The 23999-nt window shown below is 56.1% G+C and overlaps 2 protein-coding genes across 5 annotated transcripts; one reads left to right on the top strand and one right to left on the bottom strand.

The window, feature by feature from the left end:
* The first annotated feature begins 348 nt into the window (after nt 1-348).
* Agpat2 (1-acylglycerol-3-phosphate O-acyltransferase 2) lies at nt 349-11404 on the top strand. The gene is made up of 6 exons (XM_050155057.1): nt 349-620; nt 7516-7649; nt 8263-8438; nt 8552-8647; nt 9900-9972; nt 10783-11404. The coding sequence occupies exons 1-6, from the start codon at nt 439-441 to the stop codon at nt 10953-10955; spliced, it is 834 nt and encodes a 277-aa protein (XP_050011014.1). The 5' UTR covers nt 349-438; the 3' UTR covers nt 10956-11404.
* A 467-nt stretch (nt 11405-11871) lies between these two features.
* On the bottom strand, nt 11872-23530 carry Egfl7 (EGF like domain multiple 7). Of its 4 annotated transcripts, XM_050155060.1 has the most exons (11): nt 20391-20579; nt 18818-18908; nt 17337-17419; nt 15470-15588; nt 15128-15253; nt 14120-14235; nt 13847-13942; nt 13519-13683; nt 12873-12934; nt 12237-12399; nt 11872-12122 (listed from the first exon to the last, which is right to left on the bottom strand). In XM_050155060.1, the coding sequence occupies exons 4-11, from the start codon at nt 15547-15549 to the stop codon at nt 12100-12102; spliced, it is 831 nt and encodes a 276-aa protein (XP_050011017.1). In that variant the 5' UTR covers nt 15550-15588; nt 17337-17419; nt 18818-18908; nt 20391-20579; the 3' UTR covers nt 11872-12099. The 4 variants fall into 4 exon arrangements, with proteins under 4 accessions (XP_050011017.1, XP_050011016.1, XP_050011015.1 ...); XM_050155059.1 differs by lacking the exons at nt 17337-17419; nt 20391-20579 and adding an exon at nt 23278-23530; XM_050155058.1 differs by lacking the exon at nt 17337-17419.
* Between the last annotated feature and the right edge of the window lie 469 nt (nt 23531-23999).

Here is a 23999-nt window from a genome sequence, read left to right as displayed (position 1 = left end):
GAGCCGGCAGCACGCCCTCGGGAGCTGCGGTTCTGGGCCGCGGTGCAGGGGCGTGGGAGGCAGCGCCAGAGCCCAGGCCACCCGGCAGCTCAGAGATGGGAGCCGCCGGACGAGTGAGGGAAACTCAATGACCGGACACAAGGGGCAGGGTGGCAGGGTGGCAGGGTGGCGGGGCGGGGCGGGGTGGAGAGGGCAACACCCGGCTGGTAGTTGGAGGCGGGGTTCGCGCCTGGGACGCGGCGGGGCGGAGTGGGGCGCGGTGCCCCCCGGCAGGGCCAGTACCGGAGGGGCGGGGCGGGTACGGGACGGGGCGGGGCGGCCGCACCTAACTCCTGCTGCGAGCCCGGCCCGCCCTCCACCCCCTGGGCTCCTCAAAAGGGACACAGGCGGCCAGCGGGCGGCGGACGGTGGCGCCGTCGGGGTTGGGGTGCGGCCACCATGGATCTGTGGCCGTGGCTGACGGCAGCGCTGCTGCTGCTACTACTACTTGTGCAGCTGAGCCGCACCGCCAGGTTCTACGTCAAGATCGGCTTCTACTGCGTGCTCTGCCTGTCCTTCTCCGCCGTGGCCTCGATCGTCTGCCTGCTGCGCCACGGCGGCCGCACGGTGGATAACATGAGGCAAGAGGGCCGGACGCCGGGATGGGCGCGCGCTTCCGCTTCCCTAACTTCTGTGCTCCTCGCGTTCTTTCCTTCCTGCCCCGCCCGCCCCGCTGTCCTCACGATCCCTAGCCTCCCACGCCGCGGCTTCCCGTCCCGGGTCCCCAGGAACGCGCGTCACAATGCGCCCGTGCTTGGCACGACAGAGGGGCTCAGCCCTCCGGCGACCCCTGTGCGCAACGTGGGGTGGTGGGTGGCGCGCGCCGCTAGCTTTGGGAGAGGGCGGGGGCCGAGCGAAGGTGGGCCAGGCCCAGTCCCGCTTCACCAGCAGGGAAACCCAGACCTGGTGCCTGGCTTCCGGTCCATGCTCCCACCTCTCCGCAGGTGAGAAGACACCTGCGCCCAGGTGCAGCCACAGGTTCCCCTTGTCCTAACTTCTGGCGGCTGGGGGGCTGGGGGCGGGGCGGGGGTGAGCTGCCTTTGGACCAGGGTTGCTAGCGAAGAAGGAAGAAGGGGACAGACTGTGACCAAATCCTCCTCTGGCCATCTCCCAGAGAAGGATAGCTTAGTGAATAGGCAGAGGGAACATATAAGGGGATCAGGCTGAGTTAGTTAACCTGCCAATAGGGGCTGCCTGGGAGAAAAGGGCCTCCGGTCCGTTCTCCCTGCCCACATACCTAGGAGACTGTTGCTACATTTTCTCTGCCCCGTTTGGACTGTTGAGGTGGTGGGTTTTGCAATGCCCTGGCCTTGGTCTTGGCTGGGTGTTTCGGACTTGTGGCCCCTGACGCCCCACCTCCCCTGCGGTGGTTATAGGAACTATTTTCTGACACTGCTGTACCTGGCCTTGCTAGTCTTTGGCGTTAGGACGCTGTTCTGACCAGTCATATTTCGTGGGTTCCGGTCCTCATTTTTTCAGGGGTTTGGAGTGATCTATTACCTCCATCCCGCGTCCCAGGGAGCAGGCTGCAGGAACCGGCAGGGAGACCCTTACATTTCCTGTTGCTTGACCTGAGATTAAAGCTGGGCTGCGGGAGTGTGTGTGTGTGTGTGTGTGTGTGTGTGTGTGTGTGTGTGTGTGCTGTCCGTGAGCAGAGGGCCTCCCCTGGGCACTTGAGAGCAGCTGGGGCCTGGTGGGCTTGGGAGCACCAGGTATGTATTTATCTGGCAGAGTTGCTGCTCTCGCTGAACCAAATCACAGAAAGCCATGTCTGGTCCCAAGGCCATCGGGATGCAGCTGTGGGGTTGATCTAAGCTTTTTTTTTTTTTTTAAATCAGCCTCTGACTTGAAGATCTGCAGTTGGTCCTCCTGGTGTTCTTGTGTGGCCTTCCTTGGTGGTCTGCCACTGCTGCCCAGGAGTCAAATCCAGGCAGCCTTTCTGAGGTGGTGCCTGAATATGGCAGGCTGATCAAACCAGAATGGAGTGTCTTGTGCCTCCCCAGCCCCTAGCCCTCTGCCAGATTCCTCTGGGGTTCTGTGGGCCTTCCAGCATCCTCTCCCAGTGTGCCCTGGGGCCCTGGGACATTGGCTGGGTAACAGCAGGTGTTCTGTCCCTGCTGGCAGGAAGGGAAGGCTAGAGGATAGGGTGGGTAGCCTGCTCCCCAGTCTCAGGTCTTAAATCCCATAATAGCAACAAGTTGAGGTAGAAACAGCAGGCACCTGTGAGCATGCTATCCTCCAGGTGTGACCAGAGAGGGGTGAGTGCCAGAGAAAGGGACTTGGTGTCTGGGAGGTGGAGGCGCCCATCCCCATCTAGGGCCTCCCTGGCTGGGGTCAGTCAACTTTGGGCTGCAGGTGCTGGTCAGCCTGGGCAACAGATGAGACTGAGGTTCGGAAAAGCCACCTGAGAGTAAGGTTTGGGGGTAAGCAAGTTAGGAGGAAGGGAAGTGAGGGCCCAAGCTCCCCCAGCCAGGACAGGGAGCACTGGGAATCAAACCCCAGAAGGCAATTCCATAATAAATCCTGTTATCATCCCTCATTGCCAGCTCAGCTGTGATGTTGCTGCCCATGGCTGGACACAGTCACACTAAGGCAGTGGTTTTCAATCTTCCTAATGCTGCGACCCTGTAATATATAGTTCCTCATGCTGGGGTGACCCCAAGTATAAAATTATTTCATGGCTACTTCATAACTAATTTTGCTACTGTTATGAAGCAAAATTAAATATTTGATATGAAACCCTTGAGAAAGGGTCTTTCAAACCCCCCTCCCACACACACAGACACAAAGGATCACAACCCGCAGGTTGAGAACTGCTGTGTTAAGGCTGTGGGTACAATCTGAAGGCATTATAGGGCTGTAAGCAGATCCCGAGTTCCTGGAGGGGCATCCCACACTGCACGTGGATTTTAGAGGAAGCCTTTGTCATTCGGTCCAGAGTTCTGAGATGCAAGGAGCAGCATTAGGAACACAGAAGCTATATCTGACTTATCAGACATGGCTTAGGGACTGAGGCCAAGGAAGCCCTTTGCTGTGTGTAGACCAGAGTGGGGTGACAGGAGGCAGAGGCCTTAATTATACCATGTGATTAGGGGATCGCAAAGCCCTGAGTGGATGCATAAAATTTTGCTCAGCTGCAAAGCTGGGTCACCTAAACAAGAACAATTTAACCATACACACACACACACACAGCCCCAGTAAAACAAGGGCAAGCCTCTCTGCCCAGCCCTGGATAGCCACCTAGAACTGTAGTGATTCAGCCTGTGACTGCATTGTGTCCTGTTGGGGGTAAGGGTGGGCGTGGGGGACGATGGATACCTAGGACCTGCAGAAACTGGTCTTGGTTTTTAGGCAGAACCCTTAGATTTGAGCACTGACTGATTGAGTCCCTAGTGGCTGCAATAAGCGGGCGCCTTCTCTACTGCCTAGCTCCAGCATGGGCCAGAAGCCATTTTGGCAAGTCCTGGCCATTTGGAGGCAAGAAGCAGCACAAAAGTCTGAGGAACATTGCCAACAGGAAGAGTCCCTTCCTCCCCTGAAGCAGTGGTGGCATCTTGACTTTTTGAGGACAGTGAAGCCCAGCTCTGACTGCCTTTGCTACTACTATCTCTCCTCTTGATCCCTAGCTCCTACTGCCTCCATTCTCTCGGGCGTTTGCCCAGGCTAGATGTCCTACCCTAGCCCCAAGCTCCTGTCCCTGTCTTGTACTTCATTCCTGTGACACTTGCCAAAAAACTGTTCTGCCAAGTGTCCTTAACTCGGATTTTCCAGCCATGGTCCCCCACATGCCCATTCCCAGCAATGTAGGTCTGGTTGGCCCCTGAAGCCCCCATCTAACCACCTATCAACTCCCCACCCATCATATTCAAGACCAGAAGTGAGGGCAAGGGTCAGAACAGCTGGGCCCTAACCTTGAACTGCTTCCCAGCCTGTCTGGGGGAGGGGCCCAAGGAGGTCAGAGGGCTCCTCTCTTGGTGTTACTCTGCCCTTGTCCAGTCACCAAATCGCTGTTGACAAAGGTCCACAGTGTGGAGTGACGACATCAGTCAGCTCCGTGGAAGGTGGCTCCGTGCGTCCTTCCCCTTGCACAGGTGGTGATACAAACTCAGGAAAGTCCGGTCACATATGGAATGCGGTGAGCCAGGCTCTGAATTACAGGCTGAGTTGTCCAAGGGGACACTGCCTGACATCCGGGATGCCATGCGTCCAATGCAACAGGCTGGGCACTCACTCTGCCCCCAGGCACTTGGGCTTCCAATGGCTTTGGCTCTGCCCCTGCTGAGAGGCAGCAGGGCCCATTGAAAGACCTTGCATCTCATCCTAGGTGCAGGGCTTGGGGACTGTAGCTCCTTTAGGGGAAAGGAGAAGGGCGGTTCTAGTCTAGACTGGGCTGGCAACTCAGTTTGTCCTACTGGGAATGACACGTCCCTTCAGGGGAGCCACTCTGTGGCTGAGTGGGGCCAGGCTGCCAAGCCAGCAAAGCAGGCAGACAGGACAGAGAGAGCCTCAGGATGGACTTCTGGAACCAACAAATCCAGTTGGTATGTGGGCAGCCATGGCCCTGCCCCGGAATGCCCTCTGACCATACACCTCACCTGGCTGGGAGCAGTGTTAAGAGGTGGACTTGGGTCCACGTGGCTTCCTCATTCCTGGGGACAGGTCACTAACCTTGCTGACCTGAGTTTGTTGTGCAGCCTTTGTAGAGTGGGCGTAAGGGCCTACCCAGTGGCCGTGTCCTAGCAGAGCTGGATGATGGGCCTGAAGTCCTAGGTGTGGTACTTGATGGTGTCTCTCCCCTCTTACAATAAGGATTCCAGCCTAAACGTCTAATGTCTACCAGCTACACTGTCGCTGTAGAACTTAGCTGGCCCCTTCATCTGGGAAAAACTCGTTTATTTGTTAATTGATGGATGGCTAGAACCCAGGGTCTTATGCAGTCTGGTCCAGTTTTCTGACACTGATCCATGCTTCCAGCCCATAATGATAAATGCCATGTCTGTTTTGTCTCCAAAACTGGGGAGGGCTGTTGAGGGATGATGTTGCTCAGTGGTATCATGCTTGCTTAGTATTGCATGAAACCCTGCACCCCTCCCTGCCCCCACCTCCACCACCACCCAGTATGAGAGGGGGTGTCCATGTGTGTGCCACTACTAGAGGGCACAGTCTGGAAGTGGCTGGAGACTCTTCCCTGGGCAGCAGCAGCACAGGAGTCTGTAGTGACAACTGCGGGCTGCCTGGCTGTCCCTTACCTAAGATACTCACAGGGAAGATAGCGTAGCAGGTAGAGTACTTGCCACGCATGTGTGAAGTCACCAATGCATAAAGCCAGATGTGGTCTGCATTCCTGTAAGTCCAGTACTGTAGCTGTAGAGGCCAGAGGAGCAAGATTTCAAGGCCATCCTTGGCTACTTAGGAAGCCTAGGCTATGTGAGACCCTAGTTAAAAAAAAAAAATTTTTTTTAAAAGAGTAAAAGAGGCTAGGCGATGGTGGCACACACCTTTAATCCCAGCACTTGGGAGGCAGAGGCGGGCAGATCTCAGTGAGTTCAAGAGTTCAAGGCCAGCCTGGTCTACAGAGTGAGTTTCAGGACAGCCAGGACTGTTACACAGAGAAACCCTTTCTTTTACAAAAAGGGCCAGGGGGAGGAGGTAAAAGAAAACTTGGAAATAAAGTTTAGATTTTGGATGATTTGAGATTTGGGAGGATTTATACATTTCCAACGAGGCATCTTGGACTTGAACCATGTGTGTGTGTGTGTGTGTGTGTGTGTGTGTGTGTGTGTATGTGAGAGAGAGAGAGAGAGAGAGAGACATGCCCAGAGGTAACTTCCTAGAACATCTGTATTGTGCCTGCCTTTGACTGTGGTCCCTCACATGAGCTCAGATGTGGGACTTTCCACTTGTGACACCCTGTCCGGAAATTTTGAAACTTCGAAGCATTTCAGATGCAGCTTTAGGGATGCTCAGCTTTCATCTTGAGTCTGGGGTGTGGCTGGCTGCCAGAGGCTTTGGGTTCCACCCCCAGCATACACACCTTCTCCAAAAATCATGTGTTCTTTTCAGGGAGTCAATTTTGATACTGTTGCATGGTATTGGTGTTTTCATGGTGATTCAGATCTTGATTATCTCTACACCTCTGTGGCACTGCCTTAGGGAGACTTCCTGGGAACCTGGCTAGCCACCAACCCGCCCTCTAGATACATCTGGCTGTAGCCCAGAGAGCATGCCAGCCTGTTAGCCTTCCTAGTGTGCATCTAAGTAACGGGCCAGGATCCTTCCTGCTTCTCTCTGTGCCTCTGATGGCTGGCGAGACTGGAGGGTTCTCCTGTGTTGACACATTTTCTTCTCTAAGTCGTCTTCCCTGTCCCTTTGGAGCCTCCCGGGGATCCCAGCAGCTGTGACTTACAGATGAGGAAATGGGTGAGGCCTCAAGCCCTGACCACTCTCTCAGGAGGGTCTAAAACCAGCCTACCTGCCCTTGCAGTAGATGGGGAGGTCTGGCCTGGAAACAAGACGACCTGAGCTGGCTGAGACTGGGAGGAGGTGCTCCAGGTTTCCAGGCCTAGGGTCGTGGCTGGTGTCATCTGGATTAGCATTTTTGCCTCCCTAAGACTCAGTTTCCCCATCGGTGAGAGTTGCTCTCCCCACTGCTGGGTTCTTGATGAGGACAAGCCTTGCAGGGTCAGACGCTCTGGAGGGACATAGAGCAGTGGGAGGTGATGGGGACATCGTATGGTTTGGAAGGAGAACGTTCCACGGACAGACAGTGGCAGTCTAGCACTGATGACCTTAACATACTAAGCTATGTGCATAAAGGTGGTTAAAATGGTCATTTTTACAGCATGCATATTTTACCATATTTATTTATTTACTTATTTTGGGTTTTTCAAGAGAGGGTTTCTCTGTGTAGCCTCGGAGCCTGTGGAACTAGCTCTGTACTCCATGCTGGCCTCGAACTCACAGATACCCCCCTGCCTCTGCCTCCCGAGCGCTGCCACCACCGTGCAGCCCCATACTATTTCAAAAACTAAGAGTAAAGAACCAGCTTCAAATTGGTTGAACTGTCTAGAGATAGCTCTATAATCTGTAAGGAACCCCTTCCCTCAGAACTGTGGGGGACCCAGCAGGCATTCAGCAGACTGGAAGGGCCCCTTCCCTCAAGATTGCTGGGGACCCAGTGATGGCATCTACTAATGTACATGTAGAATGGACTGTGCTGGGGTCTGGGTGTTGGCACCTCTACTCCCCTGTTCTAGTAGGCAAAGCAGGAGACAGGCCACCCTGTAGTCAGTGCCTGAAGGTCTCTTTTGAATGAAAGAGTACCCTTGTGGGGTAGGCAGCAGAGCTAATGGGCCTCCAGGACTCTCTGTCTGCCCAAGTCTCCTGTCCTGTGCTGCCTGCTGTACCCTCTCCCCAGCTTGCCCCTCTATGACCCCTCCCTTGGCTCATTTTGGTTACTGGTATCTCTGCCCTCAGCATCATCAGCTGGTTCGTGCGGTCCTTCAAGTACGTGTATGGCCTTCGCTTTGAGGTCAGAGGCCAGAAGAAACTGGAAGTGGATGGTCCCTGTGTCATCATTTCTAACCACCAGAGTATCCTGGACATGATGGGTAGGCTGCCATCAAGGCTTGGCCACAGAGATGGTGGCCTTTTCATCACAGGTCCGGGGTGGGCTGGTGGTCCTCTTGCTGGAGTTGGTTTGCAGGACAAGACCTATGCGTCTCTCTAACCACGGGCTTCCCTCAAGCTGGGCAGTAAAAGCAGCAGGCTGTACCAGACACGGGGCACAGGACTGCATTAGAGACAGGGCCTTGACAGGTGGGCCACCAGTCCCTCCTTCCCAGGGAGTACCAAGCTGGGCTCTGAAACTGTTCTCTTGTTCCCCATGCCCCACCCCCTTTGTCTGTGTCTCTCTTCCTATCTTTTTTTCCCCATTCGCCCCTCTGTTTCCCCTTCTCTCTCTCTCGTGTCTCATTTCCCCTCTGTGTCTCTCAATCTCCATCTCTGCCTCTCCACTGCTGACTTCTTTTCTCTCCTCTCTGGGTCTTTCTGTCTTGCTTGTCTCTCTTATTTCTGCTTCCTTGGTCTCCCCTGCCTGCTTCTGTCTCTCACTGTTTCTCTGTCTCTCCTACATTTCCCGCCCTCTGTTTCCACATCTCCTTCTCCATGTATCTTCTCTCTTCCATTTCTGTCTCTGTTTCCCTCTCCCTCTTCCTTCCATAGGCCTCATGGAGATACTCCCTAAGCGCTGTGTGCAGATCGCCAAGCGTGAGCTGCTGTTCACAGGGCCCGTGGGCCTCATCATGTACCTCGGGGGTGTCTACTTCATCAACCGCCAGCGTGCCAGAACTGCCATGTCCCTGATGGCCGACCTGGGTGACCTCATGGTCAAGGACAATGTGAGTATAGGCACAGCAAGGCAAGGTGGGCTTTGGGGGAGGGCAGTCCAGCTCTCTGGGGTGGCTAAGCAGGGTAGGGGCAGCCTAAGCAGCTTTCTCCTTTCTGCTGGCAGCTCAAAGTGTGGATCTACCCAGAGGGAACCCGCAACGACAATGGGGACTTGCTGCCCTTTAAAAAAGGTGCCTTCTACTTGGCCATCCAGGCCCAGGTAGGCCAAGCTGTGCCCTTCTGGGGTCGGGGGTTGGGATATGGGTCAGGATGGTTTAAGGTTAAAGATGATATCCCAGCCAGACTGGGGACTGCTGGCCTTCAGGGACCTCCTCCACCACGTTGGGAAAGGGCCTCCGCACCAGCTTAGCCCCTAGCACTTGAGCAGATTGGTGACCCTTGACAGCTCCCGAGAGTTTGAACAGCAGCCTCCCCACACCTTAGCTGGCCAGGTGGGTGGTCTCCTTCACTTGGGATTTCATGAAAAGTAGGGGTGGAGCCAGTGAGTAGGTAGTTTGCTCCGCATAATAAAGCAGATTGTGCCTAGAAATTCCCCTGATGCCCCAGGCCTTGGCTTGATCATGATGAGGCTTGAGGAGCAGGCACAGGCTAGTGGCAAACCCAGTCCTAAGCAGCACAAGCTAGCTGTGTCCTGGAGCCTGGACTTCCCTTGCCCCTCAGCCTGGGGTGGGAGAACAGTGGGTATCAGGAGTGTCCCTGAGCTGAGTGTCTGCCATGGATCAGCGGGTCCCTGCTATGGGAAAGCCACCACTGGGAGACAGGGACAGGAATTTTTATCCTGCTTTATCGTTTGCTGCCTGGCAAACCTCAGCCTTCTCTGCCCCTGTAGCAGGCAGCCTCCTGGGCCCCTAGGCCCTAACCCCATACAAGATGGCATGTACCCTTTCCCCTGAAGTCCCCACCGTTTCCAAGGGGTTGGGAAGCCCAGGCTGGAGGAGCAGGAGACTGCACTGTGACCTCTGATCTTGGGAAAAGAGAGAGACTGGGAGCTATGGTAGGGGCAGGAGAATCCGGATATAGCGTTTCCTGCCCCTCCCCCAGGGCCTGTCTAGGGTACAGCCTACCCACCTTGCCGCCCAGGCTCTGGCATCCAGGGTTAATTATTACCCCGGTGCCTTCTGTCATCATTGGAGCTGACCCTTGGGCCTTCCAGAAATACCCACAGGCTCCAGCCCTCTCCCCTGGTGTCCTGGGACTGAGAGAAACGGTGGGAGGGGAGGGGAGGATCAGCACCGTCCACCTCCCCAGTGCTAAATGGAATCCCACCCTTCCACTTCCAGGGTACTTTATGTCCCAGCGTAGAGGGAGGGTGAGGGGGACTGGAGAGCTTCCTACACAGGGTGAGTCTGTGAAACACCAGGCCACCTGCATGGAGGGGTCAGCCACAAGGACGCCTAGCAGCAGCCGAGGCTCCCTTGTAGCGTCGTCCCTCAGCACGTCCCCCTCCACAGGTGCCCATCATCCCCGTTGTGTACTCTTCCTTTTCTTCCTTCTACAATGTCAAGACGAAACTCTTCACCTCAGGTGAGCCCACCAGAGCCGCACAGGAGCTCACCAGTCTGTCGTGGTCTCTCTTTTTATTTATCTTGAGATGGGTTCATGTACCCCAGGTTGGCCTGCAACTCCTTATGTAGCGGAGGATGACTTGTTTAGCAGACGGAGTCCTGGACCCCTAGTAGTGGAGTTCCCACATCTGGGTGGGGAATGAATGAATACCGGCCCAGCATTGCATCCTCTCATTGCTCTAAGTGGGTTTTTCGATTTTTCAGACTGAAAAGCAGGTGCCAAACATAATTGAGTTCCTGAGATAACTGTTGGTCCAGGCTGTGCAACACAATTAGGGACCTGTAGTGACCCCTGCTGGTGAAGGGTGGGAATTGTAAGCCGTCTGGGTTCCCCTACTCTCACAAACGCAGCCTCTGGCTCTTCCTTTATGTTACTGGCTTCTCTGCCTGTACCCTGACCCTGCATGTGGGTTATGTGACACTGCCTTGGGAGTCAGAGCGGGGTCGGAGGTCTCCAGCATCTGAGCCCCTGATGCTCAGTACCATGGAGGACTGTAGGACCAAGTGTGACAAGGGACACTCAGGGGTTACTGAGTGCACTTTCAGGGGCAGAGATGTCCTGAGTCATTGGCAGTGGCTACAGGGGAGGGTGGAGTTACTGAAACATTTCCATGTTGCCTTGATTACAAGCATATGTGCCCCGCCCAGGAGCTGAGGATGCTGGCCTGGCTCTGGTGAAGAGAGGCTGGGCAGTAGGAGGCCAGGCGAGGAGGGTGGGTGGTAGTAAGTGGAGCCTCTAAGTCCCTGACATCCACTGCTTCCTCCCCAGGAACAATCAGGGTACAAGTGTTGGATGCTGTCCCTACCAGTGGCCTTACGGAAGCCGATGTCACCACGCTCGTGGACACTTGCTACCAGTCCATGAGGGACACCTTTCTACAGATTTCCCAGATGCCTCAGAACTCTGCCATTAAGGAGCCTGGGGTTGTGCCAGCCCAGTAGCCCAGGCCACAGGGGCAGGGGAGCTGGGGGAAGGCAGGTGGGAAGCAGAGGCTGGAGGATGGACAGAAGACCCTTCCCTCCCACCTACCAAACATCATCTTGTCCCGCTACTGGGGCCTGGAAACAGGAAGCCTTTTCTGTCACAGGCCTTAGACCCAGGATCCCCATGTAACTTCCCATTTCATCCCTGTGTCTCCTGAATGTGGCCATTCAGCAAGTGGGCTGACCCCCAAGACCACGAGGCACCTAGGAGTGGGCAACACGAAGCAGGATCAACACTCAGGAACCCGGTCATGGCCTGCATCAGGCCATCAGGAAGAGGAAGAACTTGGTCTCCCAGTCTCAAGGAAACCTGGGTCCCACAGCAGCAGAGGGCAGAGCCATCCTCACTGTCCGGTCTCAGTCACAAGTCACTGCTGTACTTGGTCCTTTTTTTTTTTTCCTTTTTTTTTTTTTTTTTTTTTTTTGTTAATTGAACTCTGAGAAGCACCTTGAGACCAGGGGTCTCTTTCAGAGGATGGGCAAGAGCCCCTCCCCAGACCTCCATCCAGGGATACAGGATAAGGGGGTTATATAACCACCCACATCCCTTCTCTGGGGCTGCAGCGTGTAAGTTCCCTGCTCCCCACAAACTGCCTGCAGGAGATGAGCTGTGATCAGCCAGTGGTGCTTTTCTCTGTGGATGTGTGGGGTTCACAGAACTGAAGGGTGGGCAGGCCGTGGGCCTGGTGGCATGACCCGCCTGTTAGCCTCTGGCTGTGTGTGGAACCAGCAAGTCACCAAGGGAAAACTGGGGCCCCAGTACCTTCCTGCTGCAGCTCCTTTTCTCAGACAGGCAGGTTCACTAAAGTGAACTGAAGCCTCCAGGGCAGGAGTACAGGGCATGCCCAGTCGCAATTCACCCTCCGACAGCAGCTCAAGTCCCAGCTTTATTATGACAAAGATGGAGACAATCCTGACCTCACCTCTGGACAGGGTGCTCTCGTACCTTTTCTGGAAAGACCCCACTCCCCATGCCCAAGTCCTAGGAACCTCCTGAGAAGGAGGGTCTTCTGCTCACAGGCACCACCAGATAGCACCTGATGTCTGGCTGGAAGGGGATGTAGAGGCGGCATCTCAGTCCAGCCTAGGTGGTGAGATGCCATCACAGATCTTTTTTGCAAGAGCCTAGAGCAGAAAAGGAAGAAGGGTGCAAACTTGCAAATCTGTGTATCCCCAGCAGTAGTTCCGTCTGCCCCATGGGTTCCCTAGGATCTCTGGGTGGGGAGGTGTGGCACTCACAGGACCCTAGCTGCTCCTCCAAGAAGGAGACCTGCTCACTCAGGGAATCAATACGGTCCAGCTGCTGGAAGGAGTGGGTCAGCAGGCTGCCAGGGTCTCGCAGCCCATGCTCTGTGGCCCGAGAGGCCAGGCTGTGCAGTGGGGCCAGCACCAACTGAAGTTTCTGTAAGGGAGGTTGCAAAGAAGCCAAGTGACACCTCTTAACCTCTATTCCATGAGAATGTAAGGAAGGACCAGTAGGGGGTGATATGTCCTCTACTGAGCTGTAGCAGCAGGGGCCCTGATTGCAAACAGAGGGAGCCCAAAGGCTAAGTAGACGCCCGTGTATAACATACCCACAACCTAGCTAAAAGATCCTGGGACCCTAGAGATAAGCTAGGAAGGTCATGGAGCCTGTGGCTTGATGTGACTTGCAAGACAGCAAGTATAACAGGCTAAGTGGGCTCTGAACCTCAGTTCCTTCCAGGCTGGCGAATCCCACACAGTGCTGCCTGGCATGGTAAGAAAGCCAGAACCTCTACAGCCCTTCCCCCATAGAACCTCCAACCACCCCCAACCACCCCACGGTTTGGAACCACAGCCTCAGAGACTATGGGGTCTGGACACCAGCGAGAGCCACTCCCAACAAAGCCTCACCTGCTCCAGGACATCAACCCGGGTCTGCAGCCTGTGCACCTCCTCCCTCATGCTGTCCACTCCTGGGGGCAGATCCGGGTACTGATCAGAGGAGTTTCCTGCCCCCCCTCCTCCCCCAATGAGCTCCTAGCCTTAGGAAGACCTGCGTCTGCTGCCACAGCTGTGGGAGCAGACCCTGGGGATGCAAGGTGTCTGGGTGCTGAGGTCTTGGGTCTCGCATGCTAATGGTGGTCCTTACCCAGGTCCGACACGCTCCTGGCGCTGGGCTGCTGCAAACGCATTATTACTCACGGTACGAGTTTGAAGTGTCACAGCGCGTACCAAAAGTAATAATGTGCCGTCACCAGCAAAGACGTGGCGTCTCCAGGCTCTTTCACACAACTGGCTGAGATGAGGCTCCAGGTATGCCTTATCTCCCCCACAATACCTTTCAGAAACCTCTTCAGAGGGAAGTGGCCCCTTCCACCCAGACGAGGAACCTCCCTCCTGCCCAGGCTGTCTGGGCTCAGCCCTCACAGCATCTTGCTGACCTCCATGCAGGGCTAGCTGCCCTCTGTGTTCCCCATGCTCAGCTCAGCCACAGAACAGCGCTCAAAACCTAATAACCACCCGAGTCCGTCGCAGCAGGGTGGAAAGGCAAGATTACCTGTTGTGGGGTTTGGGGCCACCAGGGAGGGCCCCTCCTTGGGCAGGCAGTGCATTCCACCCTTAGATGGGCTTTGCCCCTCCCAGCACTGGCACCAGTAACTGCCCACGGTATTGACACAACGCTGGGGACACCTGGCCTCTCCGGTACTGCATTCGTCCACATCTGTGGGAAATGAGGGTGTCGAGTTAGTGTCTACAGAAGGCAAGGGCCTGGCCACAGACCCCTGTTAAAACCCACCTATCAATGGAAACCCACTTCAGCCAGCAGTAACCTAGGATCCACAAGGCACTAGGAAGACCTCTCCTTCAAGACGAGTGGGGCTTACCTATCTGGCAAGTATCTCCCTGCCATCCCACAGGGCAGCGGCAGTGGCCTGGGCGGATGCAACTCCCTCCATTCCCACATGGAGGCTGGCATATGGCTGTGGGCAGAAGAGGCCAGTCTGTCACCAGCTCTGGAGGGGGTCTCCACTATGGCAGCCAGGAAAGGGTTGCCTTACAGCAAGAATGCACTGCTTGTGGGGGCAGAAGGCAGCAGGGTTTCTGCTGGGCAGTTGGAAGTGGGGTCTCACACATCAGACACTGCACACTGCCCTCACCTGCTCCACAAGCCCCAGGGAGCCCGCTGGTCCTCTTCCAACCAGGGCAGCAGGCATAGCGAGGCCTGGCGGGAGTCGGCCCAGGGCTGCGGCGATAGGCAGTCCGGTAGATGGTTCTGTGGAGAATAGATGTGGTTCAGAGGGGCCCAACATGGATGGCCCAGGCCAGGCCTTCTTTAGGTACAATGAACCCTGTCCACCTCATCTGTTTTGGGATATCTAGCAAGGATCACTCCCAGGGTCTCAGAGTTTCCCTTTCCAAGGCCCAGCTCGCTTGACACAGACAGGGTCAGCATACAGGCCTGTGTGTACCACTCGATCCACCAAGCTTCTGATGACAGACACACAGGCCCAGGAAGTAGCCCAGGGCTGGCTCCTGCAGTGGCCACTTCAGAGCTGGCTAGGGCCTGGCTTGCTTTGCTTCCTGGGCTCTGGGCCCTGGTGCTAAAGCGGCTTTCTGACTCCAGCACTCCCATAACTTTGGAGGTTCAGAAGTCTCTGAAACCAGGCATCTCGAGCCCGGAGCCAGAGCTCATGCACCTAGGCCTTCCTCAGGTGTTTCTAGGCGGGGAGGAGGCTGAGTTCCCCACATCAGAACAAGGACCTGCCCTCTTGGCTGCGTCCTGTGCTGCTCAGGTTGTTCTCTTAGCCTGATGGGACATTGGATTGCCCACATGGACAGTGACCCTATGAATAAGGACTTCTAGCTAGCAATGCTGGGAAGGAAGGAGTAAACTCTGAAAGTAGCGGAGTACAGATGTGATGAGAAGCCCCTATACATGTGGGGGATGCCCTTTGAGGCGACATCCTCTCAGAGGACAATGTTGGGCATGATTACACGGCATCCTTGGGTACCAGCCTCCAAAGCGGAGAGGCCACCTTGATCACTGATGTCAAGAATACCTCACTACTTTGGCCTCAGCTCCCCGGCTCAGGGTGAGGCAGGCTCTTGGGGGCTCCAAGGATTGCTCCTGTGTGGCGATGGGGGGATGGGCAGTGGGCACTCACCGGTAAGTGCTGCAAGCTCGGTGCCCATCACAAGTGGTGAGGAAAGGCTGATATACACGCTGCACAAAGGACTCCAAGACGGGCAAGGCAGGGCCTCCGGAAACTCCCACGGCACACACTCTGCGGCTATAGGGGATGGGGGCATCAGGGGGACAAGAGCTAGGACACTCCAAGCCCAGATATGTGGAAGCATGAGGCATGGGGGCTTCCCAATGTTGCTGTGACCAGGATCTTCGGCTGGAGCCCACAGGGAGTTATCTCCAAGAATTGGGGCCCACCTTGGGCAGGGTTAAGGGGCTCTAGACATGACCCCAGCACCCCAGGACCCAAGCCCTTGCTCACCTGGGCCTGTACACATGCTCAGTACCACCTGCTGCCAACACTAGATACCATGCCACAAGCAGCTGTTGGAAGCCCCACATGGTCTGTGTCTCTAAGCGGAGTAGCCTTCTTTTGGCGGCCTAAGGATAAAGGTTGGGTCCTGTCAATCCCCTGTGGAACTCTCGGCCCAGGCTTCCAGCAGAGTCTGTACACACTTACTGGGTGCTGAAGCCACCATTACCCCAGGGGATAGCATCTAAAGGCAATGCCAACTTCTCTCCTGCCTCTGGCCCATCTCCACCAGTCAAGTTGGCCCCTTGCCAAACACGGAGAGCTAGGGCTGCTGACCAGGGCTCTTGGGGCAGGAGGAACCTGAATCCTGCTAGGATTAGGGGCAAAACCCAGAAGACAGGTTCTGGGTGGGGCCTTGGCAACTAAGCCAGTCCTCCCCTACCCAGACCCCAAGCTGGATTGAGGGCTTTTCCTGAATCTTCCACCATCTGAGGTGGAATGCTGTGAATGGGGCTGAAGCCAGCACAGCAGTAGACTTCCTATCCCAGGTGGTCCTTTTGGACTTGGGCTTCTTTGTCAAATGCTCAGCAAGCCCCTAAGGCAGTCTGGATTTCACAATGTACAGATGTCTTCTACCTATAGGTGTGCATGTTCTGGCCAACATGGGGGTCAACAGCTTGCAGGGAATACCACTCTTGGACTAGAGTATGCGTATAAACACCTCCCAGCTGCCGGGGCAGTGGCCCTATTGTGCTCACGTCTGGGGCATAATGGGACAACCCCCCGCCCCCCCCAGCATGTCTTCAGAGCTCATCTCCAGCCTTCTTTCGGCTGTGCGTTAGGGAGCAGGAAGGCTGGTGAGGAACGCAAGAAACCCCAAGCCAGATTTAATGCTCTGTGACAATGCCAAAGGGACTGAGTCAGACCTGTGCAGAGGGGGAGGGGCAGCTGTCCCCCTGTCCAGCACAGAGTCAAGAGTGTGGGAGGCTGGCAGGGCTCCACTCAAGGTGTTTCCTAAAGGGGCAGCTTCCCCCTCTCCAGGCCCAGCACGGCCCTACAGAGCCACTACCCCAAAGGAATGGGCCAGGAGACAAGTGTGGAAGGTGCCTGGGGTAATCTCCTTCTGTGAGACACCCCTAGGATGTCTGAGGCCCCTCTGTCCCCCTCAGTGATGGCATTAAATGGTTACTGAGCTCTGGCCGCTAGCTCAGCCCTTCTTCAAGGGCTATTCCGAGTCCACTCGGTCCTACACCACAGTCAAAGGCAGGAAGGTGAGAGGGAGCCTCCTCCCTGTAATCCCTATCCCTCGAAGGAGGGCAGAGATGACTCATGGAGACTTAACTTGGGGGCAAGAAGACCATAGCAGGCGTGTGTCCTGCAGTCTGTCTGAGCCAGCTTGGGAAAATTAACCCTGAAGGGAGAGCACCCTCAGGGGGTGGGCATTATCGTGCCAAGCAAATATCAAATGGCCCTGAGGAATGGGGCCTAGAAAGAGATCTAAGCCGGTATATGACATGGGCGAGAAGGGGTCAGAAGTTTACAATCCCTGTGTGCCTAGCCCCTGGGGCCTGGAGGGTTCCTCTCCAGATGTTATTGCCCCCACAAATCTTAGTCCACAGCCACCTTCCTAGACTAGGCTGTCTAGAAAGGGAACTGTGTTTTAAAACAGGAGAAGCAATTTTGAAAAGTCATGTTTTGCCCAAGGCCAGAAGAGGCCAGCACAACAACTGGGCTGGCAGCTCATTTCCTTTGGTGTTCAGCCACTATGTGCCCCCTGCCATGAATCAGGCACAGGCTGTGGTGTGGCCTTCAAGTTGACAAGTAATCACGAACCCTCAAGTATCACCATGGGCCCTAGCAGCCCCTCTCCACCTACCGCTCAGCAGCCCCCAATGGGGGAGACTGGTCCGGCAGAGGAGGCGCCTGGACACCGTAGGAAGAGGGCCCTTGGCCCCTTTGCTGCAGGACAAGTGTCTGGACATCAGCACCCACGGATTGTTGTGGAGAGACAGAGGGACTCGGTGGGGGCGTCCTCTCCACGGCCTTGACCCTGCCCCTTTCCAGGCTCCTTGGCGGTAGGGGCAGAGTGTGACACCCTCCTAGGACGACCCGACTGAGCTAAACTGTGGAGGTACTACAACCATGGTGGAGGTCGCAAGGCCAGGATGGGTAAGGGGGGAAAAGGCGCTCCGGCAGCCAGCAGGGGTCGCCATTTCTCAAGGCCCCTGGGCTCATTTTTTCTGGCGGCTGCAGGACCCGGGCTGGGGCGTGGGGTCCGTGCGCGGCCCAACCGCAGCCCCGGCGCGCTCACCTCTCGGGTCCCTGCGATCGCTCGGCGTCGCCTGGGTGACCTACCCCGAGCTTGGCACCCGATAGTCTCGGTCACCCCAGGCCCGCCAGGGCTGCCTACATACCCCTGCCCCCAGCGTCCCAACCCCCCTGGCTCCCTCCGCACTCACCGCGCGGTCCGGGGCGCGCACGCGCCGCCGCAGCCGGCGTGCTGTGGGGGGGCCCCCAGTCCCGCCCCGCCCCTCCCTCGGCCCCGCCCCACCTGCTGCCTGAAAGGGAGCCCTACTCCCTCCCCATGGGCTCCCCTTTCCATTAGTCCCCATTTAGCAGATGGGGAAACTGAGTCTCAGCAGCGGAGGCTCCCAAGAGCTTTGTAGCGAGTAAACCAGACCCTGGTGGTGTAGATGCAATCCAGCCTCTGAGTGCTCCGCTCGAGCCCCCTTAGTGCATTCTGACTGTCCCCAGCCCTGCAGCAGGATCGAGTGTCTACTGGGGACATAGGACTAAACAGGTTCTAGGGGTCAGGAAGTCGTGAATGGCTCCCACAAGGACTTGGCTAACTCTCCTGACTGGTGCTCCTGGGTGGTATTAAAAAACTACAGCTGACCAGGTAACTAGATGCCAGACAAGAGGTGAAGTCAGACTAGTCTTGCAGCCATGCAAATGGTGGGCATCGTGACACACCCAGCCCCAATACTAGTCTGAGATCACTGGGCAGAGCCCAGATGAGAACCACAAGCCTCCTTGGAAGCCATGGGCCTTTACGTGGGGAGACCTACCAGGGATCTCTCTTGACACCCCTTGTCACTGCCTTATTCAAGATAGTCAGAACCACGCCCGCACTCCTCCTATAAGCTGACGGAGCCCAGGCTCTGCCCCCCCAGACTTCTGAATTGGTCATCTTTCCTCTTTCCCAGTCTCCATTTCTGAATTCCTTCTGCAATTCTATTGCCTTTGTGGTTATCCTAGCTCTGAAGGTGCATAAGCCTAGTCAGTTTCTCCAACCCTAGACATGTCTTGGTTAACATATGTTTCCGGGCATGCTCCCTGCAAGGCAGAACTACTCACCTGTGGGCCGGCCTCCAGTCATCCCCTGGGTACCGGTGGCAGCTGTTCTTATGAGCAGACGGAACAGCCAGCGTCTTGCCGCTTCTGGAGGCTGTGGGTCAGAAATGGAGTATGAATTGGGGCCTTGCTTACTCTCGCATCCAGGGCCTGGGAAGAAGCTTGGAGCCCAGGCTTCCGTATAGCTACGGTGTTTCAACCTGCTCCAGACCTGCAGGCCCTTCTGCTTACCCATTATATCCCAGGTTAATCTAGCCTGGTTCCTAAAAGCAGCCCCTGACCACAGAAAGCACGGGCTTGATCTACCCAGCTCCCCACCATCAGTCAAAAGTGACCCTGCTGAGTAGAACAGGTGTCCCCCTCCCCTCCAGAAGCCGAGTGCAGTGTGCAGACTCTGCACTAACAGGAAAGGCCTAGCAGCTTGGAGCTCTGGGGTCCACCTTGGTGGGTGCACAGGAGCTGAAGGGAGGGATTTCTGAACACGGCCTCTCCTCTGTTCAGTGGCTACCACCCTGCACTAGAACTCATCCTGTCAAATAGGACTATTGTTGTAAATGGGGTTCCTGGGTCTCCTGCCCCCTCAAACCCACGCAAGGCATTTATCACTCAGTCTCATCAGTAAAGAACTGCACCTGATGCTGAGGCGGGGAGAACCCTGCACAGCTTTTGCCCTCACCCCATTTTGATTCCTGGATCTGTGGTCATTTGAACCTTTGGCCAGTGGCGGGTCTCTTTCCACTGTCTGTCTGAAAAGGGCAACTTAGGTGCTTTTAGGTGGTCTTTTCTGCCTGAATTTACCTAGGCAGAGACTTAACCATCTTTTAGTCTAAAAAAGGTGTGCTTCCCAGAGATGCTCCTGACTGGAAGGAGGGTCCAAGAAGCCCCTCTATGGTTTGGGGGGCCGAGAACAGGGCTCGGGTACTAGGCAGAGGGAGCACAAGAGGCTTCACCAGGAGCCAAGATGGAGCGACAAGATCACCCAGGTGACTCCAACTGCACCTCATAAAGCTTCCTAAGCCTGAAGCCCAAAAGAGATGCGCTCATCCTAGCCCCATTCGTGCCCCTCGATGTGCACAGCTCATCCAGGTTACAACGTGGCTTTCGGGTTCCCACTCTAGAGGCTAATTTCCTGGCCAGCATCCCCATTCCCCAGGAATGCAAGCTTAGGAGAGCACAGCCCTGTCTCAGCGGAGAAGAGGACATGAGCCTTGATCAAGGGTCCTGCTGGTCTGAGCTCTGCCGCCTAGCCAGGGGATCCTCACAAGAGAAAGAGTGGGGCCAGGAAGCAGGTGGGTGGGGTGCCAAGCTGCTCTCAACTTATCCTTGCATGGGTTGGTTCCATGCTGCTGGGCATCCAGGGCTGAGGTGTGGAGTCCTGGCTGAGCCACCCAGAACAAGTGCTGGGCTAACAGGCCGTAAGGTCTCCTTAGCTAGATCAGAATGGCTAACAGTGAGGACAGCATACTTCACAGTTGAGTGGACCCAGCTGATGGGTACTGCAGCCATCTCATATGGTTCCTGGGGCACTCAAGACCCACACCACCCGCTTTCTACCCTGCAGGGCCATCCTGCCTACCTGATGCCGCCCAGGCCTGGCCTTGGCCATCTCTGCTGCTTCCGTGAAGCCAATCATGCACCCTGCCCTTCAAGGGAGCGTCTGCTGCCCAAGACCCCTCTTGAGGTCTGCCCGCCTTGCCCTGTCAGCTTCAGCCTTCCTTGTGGCCCGCACAGCATCCTGCTGGTGCCCAGAGGCTCCTCCCGAGCAAGGAAGGGTGGCTTTTTATGCTCCATCCCGTGTAAATCAGGGTTGGGATGGGCCCTTCCCGCCGGACTTCCTGTGTGTGTTCTCTGCTGATAACAGGGATCCGTCAGCGAACAAACAGGAGGCCAAGGGGCTGAGGGGGGCATTAAGGGAGGGGGACCGACCAAAGTGTGGAGGAGGGGGTTGTTGTTCCCCTGGGACTCCAGGGTCTAGCTCTGAAGCAGCCTGAGACCCAGCCTGTGTTCAGAGACAACCTGGCTAGTGACAGTGTGAAACAGATGGTCCTTCCCATTACACAGAGGTAGCAGGACCATAAGACTCCGTCCATGTGGGTGACAGAAGGGGTCTTCTGCTTCTTTGGGACACAGGAGTTTGGTTGCTCCCTAAATGGATGTGACACGTGTAGGTACCCAAAAGGGGAAGCCTGCCCCCCTGGAGCTGTGACCAGGATACATGGGGGTGTGCATTGGATGGGAACTGGGAGTAGGCCAGGCAGATGGTCTGGGAAGAGCTTGTTCTGTGTGGCTCCCAAGGCCCAGGACTGGGGTGAACACCGGATCAGGCTCAGCTCAGAATCTCCTCAATCCCAGGCTTTTTTTCCAGGAGAGCTGCCCAGGCTGACAGGGAGCCAGCCCCCTGCCTCCAGAGGTGTGCAGGCAGATGGAGCTGAAAGCCTCCAGACCCAGTTGACACAGGGGCTCTGGGATGACTTTCCTTATGACCTGGGGAGCAAAGGGTGCTCCTAGCCTCTTCTCCCCTCCCTTAGCCCCAGCAGGCTGTGAAAGGGAGAGGTCGTTTGGTGGTAAAAGTGGGGCTCTGTAATTCCCTAGGGTCCCGGTTCCCAGTGTGACACTCAGCAATGGGAGACTCGCGTCAGACACAGAGGCCCTGTGGAAGTGGATGGGAGGAGTACAGTGCCAAGGGCCGGGCAGCTGCCAAGAACTTGGCCAGATCTCGGTGACTGAGGACACCCAGAGTGTAACTTTTCACTGTCTGTCCCTAATGGTACCAGCCTGCCCGATGATGCCGGGGCATCTTTTCTGTGCCCTAACACTCTCCCACCCCACCCAGCTGGACACCTTGGGCTAGGATGGAGGTCGGGAAAGCCTGGGAGCTTCCTGGTGGAGTGTTGGGTTGGAGATGCTGCCCCCACCCTGCTATTGCTTGCTTCACATTGTCAGCACCCTCCCTCTAACCCAGCCAGGGGAGGGGACTGCTGGAGGCCTCAGCCTGTGGGCAGGGAACAGAGTTCCAGCCAATTAGGATAACACACTTCTTCTCCCAGAGCTCAGTTTCCCCATTTGTCCCAAGGGGACAGGAGAGGTATTGGTCAACAACAGAGTCATGATGGTTAAAGGGGCTCACGGCATTCAAATGTTGCTGGTCTGAAGGTCTAGAGATAGATTTTAGAAAGTGTTCTTGTCTTAAATTCAGACCTGTGAGGTGGAGACCCCATTCCCACCTCCTCTTCCTCCAAGCACACACACTGGCCCCACCCTCAGCCCTCCATTGCCTTGCTCTTCTTGGACTCTGTTTCCACCCAAGGGCTCATACCATCTACAAGGGCCAGAGTATCCCTCCCTCATGTCACCTCTGTATCCCTGCTTGTGTTCTGAGCCATCTGCCTTTCCCTCGTCTCAGCAAACATTGGACTGGTTAGGTCCAGATCCTTTTGTGTACTGAAAGGGAAACTGAGGCTCATAGAGGAAAGGGACTTGGCCAGGTGATCAGTGAGGTGGACCAGAGCTGAACCAGGTTAGTTCAGGAACAGCTCCCTCCTTCCCTCGGGGAAGCGAATCGGTCTGGAAAAGTCATCAGACTTGGCTGGGCCAGCTGTGGCTGAGGTTACAGAGTTGTGACCCACCCTCCTACTGGTGCTCAGTGCTTAGGGAAACTGCTAAACTTACAGGTGTGGAGACAGGCTCCAAACCAGAGTCCCGCGGGTCTGCCTGTGGAGACCTGAAGGACCGCAAGCCAGTGGGGGTAGTCTGCTGGTCTGTTGTCCGTGTGTCCATCTTCCTCTCCTGACTACTCTGCCTTCCCCTACCCCAACCTGGTCAAGACTGGGACAGAGCCAAGAAAAGAGATCCTTGCTTCAGAGCCCCAGCGTACCATCTTTGCCCCCACACTATCACCTGAATCCCAGCATGGGTGATGACTCACAGACACCCCTCAATCCCAGGGACAGATAGAGATGGCAGGCTGGGGTCTCACCTTGACACTGGGCACGTCAGGGACAGAAAAAGGAGGGGCTACAAGGAGAGGAGGAGGAGTTGACTGACAGGCCCTTTGTGCTGCAGAAGGAGCTGTGCCCTAGGGAGATCAGGGACTCCTCTCCCCACCCCTGGAGTGCCTACCGCTTCAGGCCTCAGCTTGTTTATAGTCGACACAGGCTGGAAGGAGCCAGCAGCACCTCCTACTCAAGTCTGCCATCACCCACTGCTACTAGGCCACCCACACCCACACACCCGCCTCCCACAGCTCCTGCAGACTGGAGACCAGATGGGCACAGCCCATATCTGGGCCTAAAGCTCTGGGCCAGGAGCCCAACCCTGCTTAAAGCTTCACTGAAGGCAGGAACTGCTGCAGCCAGGAAACTACTCCCCACACTGTGCCTCAGTTTCCCCACGTATCTAACTACCTCCTAGCCTACCTGTCCATGCTCTGAGGTTGATGGTTACCAGGACCATGGTTGCCTTACCTTCCCACAAGCCAGGTAGGGTGCAAGGACAAGGATTGAACAGAGGCTTCCTGGACTCCCAGGACTCTCCTTGGACTCCTCACCGCTGAATGTCTGGCCTCTGCAGCCCCAGGAGAGGGAGGACCTAGGTCTCTGCAAAGGCTTGTACGGGCATCTTGGAGAGTACAAGACCGAGGGGCAGCAGGAACAGATGTGTGAACCAGCTGCACCTCAGGAAGGAAAGACCAGCACACTGCACTGAAGAGAAATGGGGCTTCCTGTTTATCTCCCAGCTTGGTGACTGGGCTAGGGACAGGATGGCTCTGTCAGCCAAGCCTGGGCCCAACTTCCCATCAAAGGATGCTGAATGGTCAGTCCTCACTGAGGGCTGGAAAGGGCATGGCCGGGTAAGGTGCCGCATGGACCAATAGGTAGTCCACCACTGAGCTAAACAGAGGCAAGAAAGGGCTTACATTAACAGAAATGGAGTATGTGGCCTGACCTGAGCTTCCTTTCCCTTCCTTTCCCTTCCCAGCGCTATCCCGCCATCAGGCATGGGTCATGGATGTCCAGGATTCTTTCTTGATAATTCCCCCAGTCAGCTGAGGCTGCAGAAGCTCACAGAAGTGAACCAGGAGATGGGAACAAGCCCTGCACATAGGGTCCAAACATAAGCAGTGGCGGTGGAGGCTGCTGGGGGACACTTGGTCCTGCCTCCTCAGAGCTTCTTTCCCGGAGACCGC

The sequence above is a fragment of the Alexandromys fortis genome, unplaced genomic scaffold, assembly GCF_014885135.2.
Source record: "Alexandromys fortis isolate MF-2015 unplaced genomic scaffold, M_Fortis_MF-2015_v1.1 scaffold_72, whole genome shotgun sequence".
NCBI classification, from domain to species: Eukaryota; Metazoa; Chordata; class Mammalia; order Rodentia; family Cricetidae; genus Alexandromys; species Alexandromys fortis.
The sequence above is the reverse complement of the archived record's forward strand: the minus strand, read 5'-3'. Positions and strand labels throughout refer to the sequence as shown.

Bases quoted from the DNA above. Each gene is read 5' to 3' on its own strand.
- Agpat2 (XM_050155057.1), top strand. From the start codon at position 439: ATGGATCTGTGGCCGTGGCTGACGGCAGCGCTGCTGCTGCTACTACTA. The intron at 8,648-9,899 runs GTAGGCCAAGCT...CCCCCTCCACAG, and splicing joins ACTTGGCCATCCAGGCCCAG to GTGCCCATCATCCCCGTTGT. The intron at 9,973-10,782 runs GTGAGCCCACCA...CTTCCTCCCCAG, and splicing joins GACGAAACTCTTCACCTCAG to GAACAATCAGGGTACAAGTG.
- Egfl7 (XM_050155059.1), bottom strand. From the start codon at position 15,549: ATGTGGGGCTTCCAACAGCTGCTTGTGGCATGGTATCTAGTGTTGGCA. The intron at 13,684-13,846 runs GTAAGCCCCACT...CATTTCCCACAG, and splicing joins GGGAGATACTTGCCAGATAG to ATGTGGACGAATGCAGTACC. The intron at 12,935-13,518 runs GTAATCTTGCCT...ATCTGCCCCCAG, and splicing joins GGCCCCAAACCCCACAACAG to GAGTGGACAGCATGAGGGAG.